Source organism: Amphibalanus amphitrite, unplaced genomic scaffold, assembly GCF_019059575.1.
Source record: "Amphibalanus amphitrite isolate SeventyFive unplaced genomic scaffold, NRLGWU_Aamphi_draft 000132F_arrow, whole genome shotgun sequence".
Taxonomy (NCBI): domain Eukaryota; kingdom Metazoa; phylum Arthropoda; class Thecostraca; order Balanomorpha; family Balanidae; genus Amphibalanus; species Amphibalanus amphitrite.
In genome coordinates this window covers 719,900-735,155 of record NW_024881627.1, presented here as the reverse complement: position 1 = coordinate 735,155, position 15,256 = coordinate 719,900, and the positions used below count along the sequence as shown (strand labels likewise).

Here is a 15,256-nt window from a genome sequence, read left to right as displayed (position 1 = left end):
ATGACCATGCTGCATGCAGATGAGAACTGGTTATTCACCTGTACCGCTGTTACTCTAATTACTAGTCGTAATTGCATACTTGGCGGTGCCCGGAACCTTGCTCGTGCCCTAACTTCCATAAGGCACGCAGTCTTCCCCATGGCGAGGCATAGCAAACAAGGATGTTATCAAACCCCGACATCGCCATTTTGTGGGTATGGCAGTAGTCATAATATGCAAAATGTAGATTAATGTTTCCAGTCTAGCGTGTAGCGAGGCCAGATAACCACTGACATAAGTAATTAGGGGATAGTGGCGGCAGTTGGCGCCAGGCGTCAGTAGGGACGGGAGAGACATCTCCCATATTTTTGTTTGTTTGTTTGTTTTGTTGGGTTAGGCCCTTTCGGTCTGACAAGACCATTGCAGAGCCAGAAGGATGATAGGAATTAGGGGGAGACATTGGTCTGGGCAGGCACCCTAGTGAGTCGCCGGGGCTGAGCCCGTCCAGAGGACAGGCCACCCAGCCCCAAGGCACTCACTGCACCCGGCTACGGGGTGCGCTCCCTCAGGAGCAGCGGTGCCGCTCCAAGGGAGCAGCCCGCATGAGATAAAGTTGCCTGTCCAGCCCGGAGGGGGGTTGCGGCGTGGAGGAGAAGGATTTCAGCATCCTGAGGATAGAAGCACGGAACGGTTCCCATATTTTCAGTCAGATCAAAGGTCATGGTTAAATCGTTGGCACCCCTGCCTAGTGACATCATCCACTTGTCAGCGAAGACTTTGCGCATTTCGATTGAATTGCTGCTCTGAGCTGATGTTCGCACGTTTCCATGAACGATTCGAAGACGTTGTCCTGTACGCAAGTCGAAGAAGCGTTACCAGCTCCGTGCTGTAGGGAAGTCCATAGCCCAGTTTACATAGGGATTGTTGCAAGCTAAAAGCTTTTATAGCTCCACCCGTTATGTTACAAAAGATGCCAAATGTGCTTAACGATTTACAAAGATATCCCGTCTAAATATGCAAAGATTACTGCATCGAAATTATCGCAAAATAAATGAGCTAGAGACTCGTCACAAATGCCATGTAAACGCGACTCATGAGAGCAGCCGACCAGCGGTGCTATATCCAACCGGTCACCGATACAGTATACGTTCCTGGCCCCTGGGGGATGGTTTAGGGTGGTCAAAAGGAGTTTCATCAGTGATCTGGTAGCGCTTCCGTCTGTGACACGCTTATCATAGCTGACGCGACAAGCGTATTTAACATTTCCGCTGGCTTATCACAGTCAGAAGTTATCGCGTTTCGTACCACGAAGCAGATCGACCTCATACATAGGCGCGGGAACCGGGGGGGGGGGAGCAGTGGGGGCAGTTTGTCCCCCCCCCCCAACTCTGGGGCCGTGGGGGCGGTGCCCCCACAACTTTGAGACGGAATATGGCACTTTTTATGCAAATATTTTCTTTTTTGTTGAAGAAGTCAAGGGATGAAAAATGAGTGGCCTAAAACCGGTGAGAAAACTAGATTTGGGTGTACCCTAGGGTTATCTCTATTATGTTGTGCCCCCTAGTCTGAAAGTAGTTTCCGCGCCCCTAACCCCATATTACCTCTTACATTCCACAAGTTGAACACATCAATGGGGTTGGAAATAAAAAAAAAAACGCATGTGCTCAAAACAGCGGCCAACGAACCAAAGTTGGCCACCGCTACGTTTTCACGGCGAGGTAAATCTAGCTGGCGTTTACGATTGGCAGCCATTCTCTGCTAACCTATTAGGGCGCCACGGCACCGCACAGGACACAATGCCGGGAGGATTCACCGACACAATCCCTGGCCTGTCTACGGCCTGTGTTCACCGCCGGCGGCAGTCAAAACACTCCGCCATTGGAATATTACGACCACACGCCGGACCAGTTTCAAGGGTGGTCAATTTCGAAACGCATAAACTCACCGGGAGGGGAGGGAGCACAGGACGCTTCTCACGGGCCATATAGCCGGCTCCGAGGGCCCGCGGACACCGCAGCGGCTCCGAGGGCCCGGCGGACACCGCAGCGGCTCCGAGGGCCCGGAGGACACCGCAGCGGCTCCGAGGGCCCGGCGGACACCGCAGCGGCTCCGCAGGTCCCGGCGGACACCGCAGCGGCTCCGAGGGCCCGGAGGACACCGCAGCGGCTCAGAGGGCCCGGAGGACACCGCAGCGGCTCCGAGGGCCCGGAGGACACCGCAGCGCGGCGGCTCCGAGGGCCCGGCGGACACCGCAGTGTGCAGCACGGGGAACAGTTACAAAAGCAGGGGGACTCTGAAACGGCGGTAAAACCTCGTGGGACATATTCTTTGCTCGAAAAATCGCACCCGAGGATAGCTGTTCGTTGTTGCACTGTTGCACTACACTGCATGCGGCTAGTAAAAGTGCGATTATCGTGTGCATAGTGGGTAACAGTTGATGGATTGACAAAAAATCACCTTCCAATTAGGTTTAATACAATAGTTGTGAAAAACAGTGTTCTAAATAAACGTCGTACTGACTTACTGAAATAGAGGCTTTACACGCACGTGTATAGGCAAGAAAACTTATAACCATCTTAAAAACTGCCTTACAAGTTACAACTGCCAATTAATTAAATCCTTTGTATCGCCAAATGTGAAATGATGGCACAAAAAGTACCAGTTTTTTGTGGCCACTTTTTAGGATCGAGACTGCACTGAACGTAATGCTCTCTGGTGCTTAAAAAGGAGAGTTTCTTGTTTTGCGAACGCGTCAAAAAAAAAAATGAAAAGATGTTCTCGAAAAAAATACAGCGGTATGAGAATGTTGACATTCTGCCCTTCTAAATAGACCGCTCAGTAAGCCAAGATGAAACTTTTCTGTCAACTTTGAGCATTGTTATCCACGACTGTAACTTAAGATTTATCGACCAGAGTCCATGTCACCAAATCACATCAGGGCACGGCAAGTAACCTGTCAGCAGGTGACAGGTGACAAACCCTTTCCGGTGACGGGGACGAACCCCTCTGGCAAGTGACCGATCCAGGTCCCCTCCGCTGGCCGCCGCCGCTGGTAATCCCCCGTGAGCGGTCGATGAGAACTGACCGCCCGGCACGCGAGGAGCGGGTGCCGGCTGATCCGTCTGGTGCCTCCCACCCACGGACAATGACACTGAACCGGCGACCGTCGGCTGCGTGGCCGAGAGCCTCTCTGAACGTGCCGACACGGCGGTCTCCCGGCGCCGATTTCATTCTACACCAGGAGAAGGTATTGTAGTTGACACAGCCCGGAAATGAAGCCTATTGCATTAGACGAGACTCGGCAAGGGGCGGAAAATCAGGAAAGGAGGTACGGCATTAGTGAAAGAAAAGGGGGATGCGGCAGATAAGTACAAAAGCGACAAAGGCAGTCTATAGTACACAATCAGAAGTTGGAAACCATGTGGCTAACGATGCAAGCGATAAGGAGAGTCAATCTAGCGGACAGTTCGTGCGTTGTTGGTGGAGAGATGACAGTCAAAGCCGCGAGTGTATTCAGCTGTCAGTTGTGGTGGGGCGGGCGCAGCTGAGGGCGCCACTCCGTGCAAGGGACGCCCGGCGTTTGTGGTGACCGTGACCGCCGTCCCCGGAACAGACTGATACGCGGTGCGCTGACGTCAATCGGATCGGAAGTCGACCGACCGGATATGTGACGCGCGCTGGGGTGGAGCAGTGGCCAGCCAGCACGGGCGACGAGCCAGACAAGGATCACACGATCGTGACTGTCGTCTGATGACTGAATCATGAACCATTCAACAATTCTGCTTACTACATGCTGATAATTCTGGACGTCGGCCTGAATTAAGGAAGGAATTGCATTCAAGAAGAAGCTTTTCAATCCCCGTCCCACAATTTCTCCTGAATTTTCACGCCCTGGCCTTGGCTTCTGGAGCCACGTAGCGGCAAGCAGTAGGTAAGCGGCGCGGTGTAGTGAAAAGGCGTCAATCATCTGAAAAAAATTAGCAATTTTAAGGTCAGGCTACTAGAAATTATCGAAAGTTAAATTTCTAAAACTTTGACATCTTTTGAACAACTGGCTCAAACCTGTTTTCGAATTGATAAAGCTAGAGTTCCGTAGAAACGAAACACGCATTCAATAACTCTTGATAACTGGTCGTCGCTAATATGTTGTCAAATTTGACCTTAGGTCGACGGTTTGGTTTTTATGAGAGCAAAAGCTGTTATTTGTGTGCTTTTGATCATATTTGACACAACGCTTGCATGGCATTCCGTTAACGATTATTGCGACTCTTTCCTCAAGACGCGTAGAATGAGTGGCGCAACTTAACATGACTCTGCAGAAACACAGAAAACCACTTTATTTTACCTATGTTATAGGGGCAATAGCCATTGGTCAAATACGCACCGAGCGTAGCGTAGACAAATACGTAGCGGTCAGCACGCGCACACACATACACATACACACATTCGCAAAGTCACACACTCAATCACATGCGGGAAGTCCTTGACTAAATATGAATACAAAATGGTGCCTAAAGGCTATGGCCATTGCAAAACAGTGACCGCTTCTCTTGAATGTCCGCAGTTGTAAAGAACGCTTGCATGACACCAAAAAAGTGAGCAAGAGAACAATTAACACCACTACCCAAAAATTACCTACAAGTCGAAGCAACTAATGATGCACCCACCTCTGTGACTCGACAACGTCAAACACGTATGCCAAGGCTACAATGTTACCTAATTATTCGTGTCTTCAAGCCTACTTTGGAGTTACAAACATTGCACATCATCATCATCATCATCATCAATTTATTACAACACCCTTGACGGACAAACACATCATAAAACACGCATCCGGTAAACACATCACATCAAACACATCATAAAACACGCATCCCTGTCTGATTTATTGCAGCAACAGTGTGCTGTGCTTGCCTCATTTGCGTACATTAATCCCTTGCTCTCCCCATTCCTCTATCGTAGAATGGAAAACATGATCTCCCGTCAGTTGTTTCAAAAACTTTTACAGGAGTCTCAACCTAACTTACCTACACTCAGTTTTCACATCCTAAGCCTGCGGGACAACGCCACCGGTTTCCGGAGTCCCGGCCGTTTTACTGCTCCCCCGAGTTCAGTTTGTCCGTCTCGCCGGCAGCTCCGTCACGCTCCTCCAGCAGCTGGTCGCGTTTCGTCCTTTTGAAGAAGCCCAGCCGGTACATGCCGAACACGATGCCGGCGAGCAGCGCCAGCGCGGCCAGCACCGACACCACGATGATCCAGGCGGCCACCGGCTGCGCCTCCGGCGTGCTCGGCAGCAGCCGCGTCGCCACTGAGGCCGTGTCAGGTCGACTGTTGAACTCTGGGGGGACGTGCGAGCCCTCCAGGAGGCGCACCTCGCCCTCGGTGACCAGGCTGGCGCCGTCCGCGCCGCCCAGCCGCGGCCGCAGCGCGGCGGCGTCCAGGCGCATGCTCAGAGTGACGGTGGCCTGCGTGACCGTGTTCAGGAAGGACACTGTCTGGCAGGCGATGCGGGCGCACTGGATGTCGGAGCCCTCCAAGCACCGCAGCGGGTAGGCGTCGGAGGCGGCCGGCGCGCCGTCCGCCGGGCCGTCGGCGCTGCGCCGCCTCCGGGATGGCGCGGTGGTCGGCTGGGACCAGTGAGCGGGTGTCTCAGGTCCTCCGGACCGGAGAACGTCCCCGTCCTGCAGCGAACAGCTGAACGGCTCCCCGCCCAGCAGCGCCGTCGGCGGATACATTCGCAGAAAGTTGACAGGCTTGCCAGCAATAGTGATATTCACGGGTACTAGAAATGATAGAGAGACTCTTTCCACGGGTGTTGGAAGGTACTTCAATATTTGGTAGGTGTGTTGAATGTCAAGATATTCGGCCTTGTCCCTGTTATCTTCCGTAAGCTCCTCTTCTTTGGTATAGAGAACTTCGTCCTGAAAAGCCTTTCCTACAATTTCCATATCAGCTTGACTGAGAAGTCCGAGAGTTATGTTGGCCACGTTGTCACCCGGAGTCTGCTCCTCGCCGGTGGATGTAGCCGACACGTTGAATTTGAGACTGGTGAACTTGCTCGTCACCGAGGAAACATCCAAAGGAATGCTGATCTCGAATTTCGAATCACTAAGGAATGGATGAGGCTGGACTGAGCACGTGAGCTTAGTATCACCATGTGCGATCTTATCCTCCTCACAGGCCGGCGGTATCCGCATCAAGGTGACCGGTGACGGCACCATTACGGTAAGGCTGGGCAGCGACGCCGGCTCGCCGCCGTTCGTCAACTTGAGCTCCAGCTCCAGCGTCTTCGTGGAACCGATGACGTACACGTTATCACTCAAATCAGGAAAGGCAAAGGAAAGATGGAGGTCAGTGCGACAAACAGAATCAGGGCCACAACCATTGGCAAACGGTACCATCAGTGTCATCATTTGTTGATTGTTCTTGCTGGTGTCTTGCACCGGACACGAGCTACAAAAGTCGTCGATGCCTTGGAGGCTGCTAGGAAATTCTATCTGTCTTCGTTTTCTTCGGAGACCTGCTGGACGCTTTCTGGTGTCTGTATCAATAAACAGAGCATTCTCCCCCGACGTCAAAGCACCGTCCGATGGCAAGTTGTACCGCATACTGAGCTGGATTGGTTTCGTGACATCAATCCTATCCTGAGAGCGAATCGCCACAGAGTATGTGCGGCACGTAGCTTTGGAGGCGCTCAGCTGCCAAACGTCAGTGGATGAGCGCACGTCCTCGCCTCCCACCACCAGAACACTTTGTGCGTGGAAAGACTCTATCTTTAAAGTAACGTTGACTCTCACACTCATGGGAAGGAATGGGCCGTCGTAAGACAGACACGCCTGCACCTCGAACTCCCTGGTGTCCGCCTCCAGCTTCTCCGGCTGGGCCGACAGTGTGGCGGCGAACTGAAGCACGGGTCGGGTGCGCAGCAGCACAGCGTCGCCGCTGGCGTAAGACCCCACGGCCACGTCCGGGTACCGGTTGCCGTCCACGTCCACGCCCCGCGAGAGGCTGATGCCGAAGCCGCGCAGGTCGGCGTTGAGCTCGCTGGCGGCGATCCGCTGTGAGGCCGTGGTGACAAAGTCCCCCGGTCCGCCCCGGAACACGTACACGGCGCCCCGGCCGTCCTCCTCGTAAGGGGCACCGACGGCGAAATCGAAGAAGCCGTCGTTGTCGATGTCACCCAACGAAGCCAAAGTACTGCCGAAACGTGCGTGCGACACTCCACTGCCTACGGACGTCCGAGCCGACTTGAATAGACCGTGGTCTGCGTTGATGTAGACGTAGATTCTACCCTGTTCAACAGAGAAGCCATCTTGAAAGAGTGGGGCGCCCACTACAACGTCGCTCAGTCCATCGCCGTTGATGTCAACGGCCAGCACGGCGGCGCCAAAGTACTCCCCGAGGCTGGAGCCCACCCAGTCGGCCTTGATAGAGAAGGGCTGGTCATTTCGCAGCGGAAAGTCGACTAGAAGAGCGCGGCCCTTTCCTTCGGCTCCTCGAGGCGCGCCCGCCAGGTACAGCGTGTCATGAGAGTCGCTGGAGAAGCGCCCCGATCCGACAGAGTACCCAAAGTAGTCGTTATTCTGGAGGGTCTTAGTCAAATACGGATTGGGAATAGTCGGTCCTACAGTTAGGTCATCCACCTCGCTGTACCTAATGATGGTTCCCGTCCAGTCAAACACTCCCGGCGCTCCCAGGATCAGCTCGTGACCGTTATCGGGGAAGTGGAGAGATGTGCCGGCCTCACCGTACGAATAAAAGTACTCCAAGCGTCGATCAGGGAGAATATAGTTCTGACTGTTCTTATCGTAGAGTGGCACTTCCTTTCGGAAGCTGTCGTCGCTCACGGAGTGAGTGCCCACGTAGCAAACACCATTGCCCAGGTACTTGTTGGGGTACTTGGTATTGCGCCACCGGAATGCGCTGGTGGCGAACCAGCCGTTACTGGCGTACTCCATGGCGCCTCCCAGCCAGCCCTGGTCCTTCAGGTCCGTGTACTGCCTCTCGGGGTCAGGCACGTTCCCCGTGCGGTCCACGAGCACCTCCTGGCAGGCGGCGCCGCGACGCAGCGGACACTTGAACACGGCGCCCGGCTCGAGGACGCGTGACGGCGGGTTCGGGCCCAGGGTGGAGTTGGCACGCGGCGCGCCCGCCAGCAGCCAGGGACCGTCACTTTCCCGAACGCCTCCGAGGCTGACTGAGTAGCCGAAGTAGGTGTCTGCGCGCGTCTGCCGGCCGGTCGGGTCGGTCACCGGGCCGCGGAAGATCACCGGATGTGCCGTGTCCACGTTGAAGCCGGTGGTTAATGGAGACGCCATCAGCACCAACACCAACACTAGCACCGGCAACGACACCGGCACCGGCACCAGCACCGGTGCAGCTCGCACTACACGCGGAAACGCCATGTAGAGACGGCTGGTGTTGACAGAGAACTGGCGGCGCCTGATATCGCCTCGCACCACGACTCCGTTCTACCGGATATGAGCCGGCCACTGATAGCGTGATACCGGCACTCGACAGATACGGAGCAGTGACTCTCAGACGAACGTGATGTCAGCCCCCTCAAAAACGGATAGGATCAGCAGGAAGCGCTGTGCAAAACAGGAAGGAATATGAGTTATCCAGGAGTAACACGTAGCAGCTTGCCTACGTCGAATTTTTCGCAGCTACGACCAATTATTTTTACATTTCGCCTAGCATTTTCAAAACATTTTGTGATGATTAAGCACGGCTTTACTTGAAAACACTTGACTTTCCAAATCCTACTTCATAAGCAAATCTGGCAAATATGTCCCAACGGCTCGTTTTCTGACGATGAATTGTTGAACGCGAGTCCCACCACCATCGTCGCCACCATTGAGGATTTGAATTGAAGCCATGTGAAGTGTCTTTGCGTGCCAAAAAAGAAGATTTTTTCGTAAGTGCTGCGATGAACAAATATTATCTCTTGGTTAGACTCTTTCCTTGGTCGGGAGCTGGGCTTACGAGGTAGCATCTTTAGTTCTGACGATATCGTTACGTCCATTCGCGTCACCCGGTCTGTTTCCTCTCGCCCGGTCGCGTCTCCGTCGGGCCGCTCCGTTTTAGATCGTCACCGGCCCAGGTGGCCGCCCGGGCTTCCCGTCAAAGGGTTGGGGCGCGATCACCAACACGATAGGCCGCCGACAGACGCATTCCTCGCCCAGCCACAATGTAGCGCCGGCCTCGTAAAATCAAATCAAATTAGATCGTTTATCGCCACTGAATGGGACGCAAGCGCATAAACCTCGACCGAATGCGTATCGGCGGGAAATTGAAATGAAATGGCGGAATCCATTGGCGGCCGGTCGGTGGAGGATTTTAGTGACGTCTGGCCGTCGCGAGCGGCGACAAAGAGCGGCCGATTTTACAGCGCTGCGCGCGCCGACGCAGCCGAACCTCTCGGACGAAGACCCGGCATTGACAGCTGCGCGAGTCTCAGTCAGTCGCAATAAACATGTTTGTTCTGCTGAATGCGAGAGGTGGCATAGAATAAAATATGGTCAGTTTTATAGCAGCAAGTTACGGAGTTTGCATAAAGCCCGGTAGTCTTGCAAATTCAGAGGCCAGAAATACGGACATTAAAATGAACAAAAAGTATGCAAATTGAATGGACGGTGGACTGATGTTTCCATATCGTGGAAGAAGTGATTCTAGTGTTTAATTTATCCAATATTACCTTATCAACAGCTCTAGAGCAATGCGAGTAAAAGCCTGCAAAGACTTGATTTTTCTTTCAACATAGGCATGAAATGAGTACTCCCAACGGCCAACACCGTTAACTTGACTGGCCAATGTCCATGACAACTAACAATTTTCGCCGGCTATGTGTGTCTAATCAGAATGACGAGCTAACTGGTCCATGACCCGCATTTCCGCTGCGACATGTTGTACGAATTTAGCGTCATCCATACCTACCTACAGTTACACGTATGTACAAGTACACAGTTCCTTGCAGATGTGTGAGTGATGACCCATTGACCTATAATAAGTAGGTCAGGTATTAGGTAGGTATTATAGGTCAATGTGATGACCAAGGAGTTTTTTCACGGTATCGATGCATTGCTATTACTCGCGCTTGAAGCATCTATCATAAGTGGATTCCGGGAGTCGAGATATGACCCCTATGATATGGGCAGGGTGCTGAGGCGACTTCAGCGCCGATACCGTGTTTAACTAGCTCTCGTGGACGGTGGTATCCTGCTTCCTGGTGTAGATGGCGGCGCACTGGCCTGGCGGCAGGCGCCTGAGAAATGAACAGTCGAAACTGAGACGGTCGGCCGTGCGGTCAGACCTGTCGGAGAGGCCAGAGCTTCCCTCCGCGGGGTCCCTCTGCCACCATTTGTCAGCACAGATAGGATCAGATAGGGTCCGGGAGCGGACCGATCTGGAGCGAAACAGCCGACCCCCGCAGAACGGGGAGTGATTCGTCTGGAGCGGATAACCCGCCGGCCGTAGCCGGGAAGAGATCTGTCTGGATCGGTTACCCCGACGGGAGGCAGAACTGGTTGGCCCACGCTGTAGGGTTTAACTGAAGAATCGGACAAATCAGACTGTTCGTTCTCTCAAGTTATCCTGAATCGAGCGTCGGGCACACTCAGCGTGCTGGTCCCGTTGGTGAGCCGAGCTCGTCCCGGTATTCGAGCGATGCCGCTCGGAAGGCGGCGCCGAGCGGACGGCGAGGCACGCGCTCCGTTCCGTGCCACTGACAGCCGGCATTGTGGTGGCGACGGGTACAAATAAAGGGGTGGGCGGCAGCCGGGGCCCCCGCCGGCGCCGGCCGCCGATCGGTGCCCGATAGCGACCGGTTGACGTCTTCTGCGTGGGTCGTGGACGGGTCGCTGGCGCGCGGCGCGGCGGGGTGCGACATTCCCGGCGCGCGCGCCGCCCCACGCGCCACCGACGCAAGGACAAAGCACCAAGGCGTGCTCCAGAGGACGGCGGGCGTCAACTCTCAGTTGGACGGCCAGCCAGTTGCACTGGCGGATCCAGGGGGGGGGCATTTAGGGCCATGGCCCCCCCCAAAGGCCTAAAGTGGCCTGTTTGGCCCCCCCCCCAAAACGTCAGAAAAATTGCTAAGAAAATACACCTTGATGGAGGTTTTTAGCCACTTGGTGAAGAAAAGCTTTCCACAGCATAATATGGAGGCAATATGGTAGCAGTGAGGGTCAGTCAAAAGTCGCGCGAGCGGAGTCGCCACCTTCAAAAAAAAAGACTGGTTGGCACGTGTTTATGGCGCGGCAGCTGGTAGTTGGCGGTGTTTCGCGTGGTGTGGCATCACTGGCGGATCCAGGGGGGGGGGGCACGGGAGCCTGAGGTGCCCCTGACAGCAGGCCCGTGGTGCCCCTGGACCCTGGCAGGCCTGTGGTGCCTCTGGCGGGCCTAGGGTGCCCCTGCTAGGCTGCTGATGCCCCTGGGACCTGACAGGACTGTGGTGCCCCTGACAAGCCTAAAGTGCCCCCAACAGACCCGTGATGCCCCCGACAGGCCCAAGGTGCCCCTGCGTGATGCCGTGATGCCTGCGAGGCCGGTGGTGCCCCTGCGAGGCCGATGGGGCCTCTGACAGGCCCATGGTGCCCCTGCGAGGCCGGTGGTGTCCCTGCTAGACCGGTGGTGCCCCTGGCAGGCCTGTGATACCCCTGCTAGGCCGCTGGTGCCCCTGGGCCCTGACAGGACTATGGTGCCCCTGACAGGCCCAAGGTGCCCCTGCAAGGCCGGTGGTGCCCCTGTAAGGCCTATGGTACCCCTGCTAGGCCTCTGGTGCCCCTGACAGACCCATGGTGCCCCTGCGAGGCCGGTGGTGCCCCTGGCAGGTCTCTGGTGTCCCTGACAGACCTGGGGTGCCCCTGACAAGCCTGTGGGGCCCCTCACAGGCCCGTGGTGCCCTTGCTAGGCCTGTGGTGCCCCTGGCGGGCTGGTGGTGCCCGGTGCCCCTGCTAGGTCGATGGTGCCCCTGACAGGCCTGTGGTGCCCCCGGGCACCAAGGGGGTCATGACTCATGTGGCCCCCCTTGGATCTGCCACTGATACGTTATGGCTTATGCAATATGCAATTGCAGGCACTTGGTATCCCTCACTTATCCCTCATTGGGGGCTCTGGCGGGCTCCTGAGGGCCCACGTCTATCTCCGGGAGCCCTAGACGGGCTCCTTTGGGTCCTTTCAGTCCACTAGAGCATAAGAGGTCTCCACTCGAGTCCTATACATCTGAGGGCGTACCCTGACGTCTGAGGTACCCAACTGCAGCTCCAATGGTCTCTTACACTGGCGGATCCAGGGAGGGGGCATTGAGGGTCATGCCCCCTTCCCAGAGGCCTAAAGTGGCCCGTTTGCCCCCTCCCCCAAACGATAATGAAACATAGTTCAATCAGTGCGTGGCCCAGGAGCCGAGTTAGACAGGGGGTGTTTTACCACCTCCCGGCCCGCAAAGGGACCCAAGCACTGACTCGAAGCGGGTTAACTGGTCAACAAAAGCAATGGTAAGTGTTTACAAAGTAATATAAAGGCATGGGTCGGGTGGGCTACCATTTATATATTTTTTATTTTTAGTAAAAAAAAATATTCATAGTGTCAGGGCTGTGACGAAAAATAAGTGGCCTAAATCCGATGAGAAAACAGGATTTGGGGGTACCCTAGGTTTGGCTCCTGCATGAGTTGGCCCCCCCCAAAACGCAAGCCTGGATCCGCCAGTGGCACTGGCGGATCCAGGGGGGGGCATTTAGGGCCATGGCCCCCCCCAAAGGCCTAAAGTGGCCTGTTTGGCCCCCCCCCAAAACGTCAGAAAAATTGCTAAGAAAATACACCTTGATGGAGGTTTTTAGCCACTTGGTGAAGAAAAGCTTTCCACAGCATAATATGGAGGCAATATGGTAGCAGTGAGGGTCAGTCAAAAGTCGCGCGAGCGGAGTCGCCACCTTCAAAAAAAAAGACTGGTTGGCACGTGTTTATGGCGCGGCAGCTGGTAGTTGGCGGTGTTTCGCGTGGTGTGGCATCACTGGCGGATCCAGGGGGGGGGGGCACGGGAGCCTGAGGTGCCCCTGACAGCAGGCCCGTGGTGCCCCTGGACCCTGGCAGGCCTGTGGTGCCTCTGGCGGGCCTAGGGTGCCCCTGCTAGGCTGCTGATGCCCCTGGGACCTGACAGGACTGTGGTGCCCCTGACAAGCCTAAAGTGCCCCCAACAGACCCGTGATGCCCCCGACAGGCCCAAGGTGCCCCTGCGTGATGCCGTGATGCCTGCGAGGCCGGTGGTGCCCCTGCGAGGCCGATGGGGCCTCTGACAGGCCCATGGTGCCCCTGCGAGGCCGGTGGTGTCCCTGCTAGACCGGTGGTGCCCCTGGCAGGCCTGTGATACCCCTGCTAGGCCGCTGGTGCCCCTGGGCCCTGACAGGACTATGGTGCCCCTGACAGGCCCAAGGTGCCCCTGCAAGGCCGGTGGTGCCCCTGTAAGGCCTATGGTACCCCTGCTAGGCCTCTGGTGCCCCTGACAGACCCATGGTGCCCCTGCGAGGCCGGTGGTGCCCCTGGCAGGTCTCTGGTGTCCCTGACAGACCTGGGGTGCCCCTGACAAGCCTGTGGGGCCCCTCACAGGCCCGTGGTGCCCTTGCTAGGCCTGTGGTGCCCCTGGCGGGCTGGTGGTGCCCGGTGCCCCTGCTAGGTCGATGGTGCCCCTGACAGGCCTGTGGTGCCCCCGGGCACCAAGGGGGTCATGACTCATGTGGCCCCCCTTGGATCTGCCACTGATACGTTATGGCTTATGCAATATGCAATTGCAGGCACTTGGTATCCCTCACTTATCCCTCATTGGGGGCTCTGGCGGGCTCCTGAGGGCCCACGTCTATCTCCGGGAGCCCTAGACGGGCTCCTTTGGGTCCTTTCAGTCCACTAGAGCATAAGAGGTCTCCACTCGAGTCCTATACATCTGAGGGCGTACCCTGACGTCTGAGGTACCCAACTGCAGCTCCAATGGTCTCTTACACTGGCGGATCCAGGGAGGGGGCATTGAGGGTCATGCCCCCTTCCCAGAGGCCTAAAGTGGCCCGTTTGCCCCCTCCCCCAAACGATAATGAAACATAGTTCAATCAGTGCGTGGCCCAGGAGCCGAGTTAGACAGGGGGTGTTTTACCACCTCCCGGCCCGCAAAGGGACCCAAGCACTGACTCGAAGCGGGTTAACTGGTCAACAAAAGCAATGGTAAGTGTTTACAAAGTAATATAAAGGCATGGGTCGGGTGGGCTACCATTTATATATTTTTTATTTTTAGTAAAAAAAAATATTCATAGTGTCAGGGCTGTGACGAAAAATAAGTGGCCTAAATCCGATGAGAAAACAGGATTTGGGGGTACCCTAGGTTTGGCTCCTGCATGAGTTGGCCCCCCCCAAAACGCAAGCCTGGATCCGCCAGTGGCCAGTTGGCTCCAGCTTGTAATAGGTCTGGGACAGGTGCTTGGCGACATGTTCTGTGCATTCGTCACTCACACCTATGTACCTACTCTACAATTCTACACACATTATGTTTGCTAAAACGTCTTCCGTCTTATTTGCTTGTGATGCTAAAGTGAGCTCAACCAACCAAATCGTAACAAAGCTACAATGCAATTATCTAGTTATTAGGTTGGTATCCGCAAAATACTGTAATGGAGAATGAAATATGAAGGGAAATCACATGACGTTATTAGAATCAAACTATCCTAAAGCACGAGTGACGAGACAATTGGTTTATTTGTGTATTGTATCTAATAAAGCTCCCCATTTATTGGCCCTCACACTTTCCGGCAATGATAAGTAGCTGAGTATGTATGTCTCATTATTTCATGATGCATTTGGTTTGGGCTGACCCTGGTACCCGGTGGTTCTGCTGCGTGGAGCTCTGTCACAACTCGCAGCCGTGATGATCTGACCACCGATTGTGAGTGAGCGACTTTATTTACTTTTATGCTGAAACGTTCCGAAGGTCGTGCTCCGTTTGTTTGTTTGCTCGATAAACTAGCCTCGCCGCAGCGGCGTTTGAGATTAGGAACAAGTCTTCACTTCGACACGTGCAACCAAGAACAAACCATCGTACCGACAAAGTGACATCATACCGACAATGTGACCAAGTGACACCAGCGCACGTAGCCGGAATACTCCACCAATGTGCCTTCAACATCATGACATGAAGATATGCGTTTTCAATTACGTTGACTGTAAGACTGAGCCTTATACCTGCTCCACATGAAGATGTGGTGCCCCGCGCCGAGCCGTCGCCCCTCTCCACTGCGGCGAA

General features: G+C 55.0%; 1 protein-coding gene across 1 annotated transcript; it reads right to left on the bottom strand.

The window, feature by feature from the left end:
- Window positions 1-4,753: 4,753 nt before the first annotated feature.
- On the bottom strand, window positions 4,754-8,408 carry LOC122382057 (integrin alpha-PS3-like). The gene has a single exon (XM_043366938.1). It carries the CDS (start codon window positions 8,382-8,384, stop codon window positions 5,073-5,075), a length of 3,312 nt encoding a protein of 1,103 aa, XP_043222873.1. The 5' UTR covers window positions 8,385-8,408; the 3' UTR covers window positions 4,754-5,072.
- Window positions 8,409-15,256: the final 6,848 nt, after the last annotated feature.

Excerpts from the sequence above, each read along its gene's own strand:
- LOC122382057 (XM_043366938.1), bottom strand. The coding sequence starts at position 8,384 with ATGGCGTTTCCGCGTGTAGTGCGAGCTGCACCGGTGCTGGTGCCGGTG.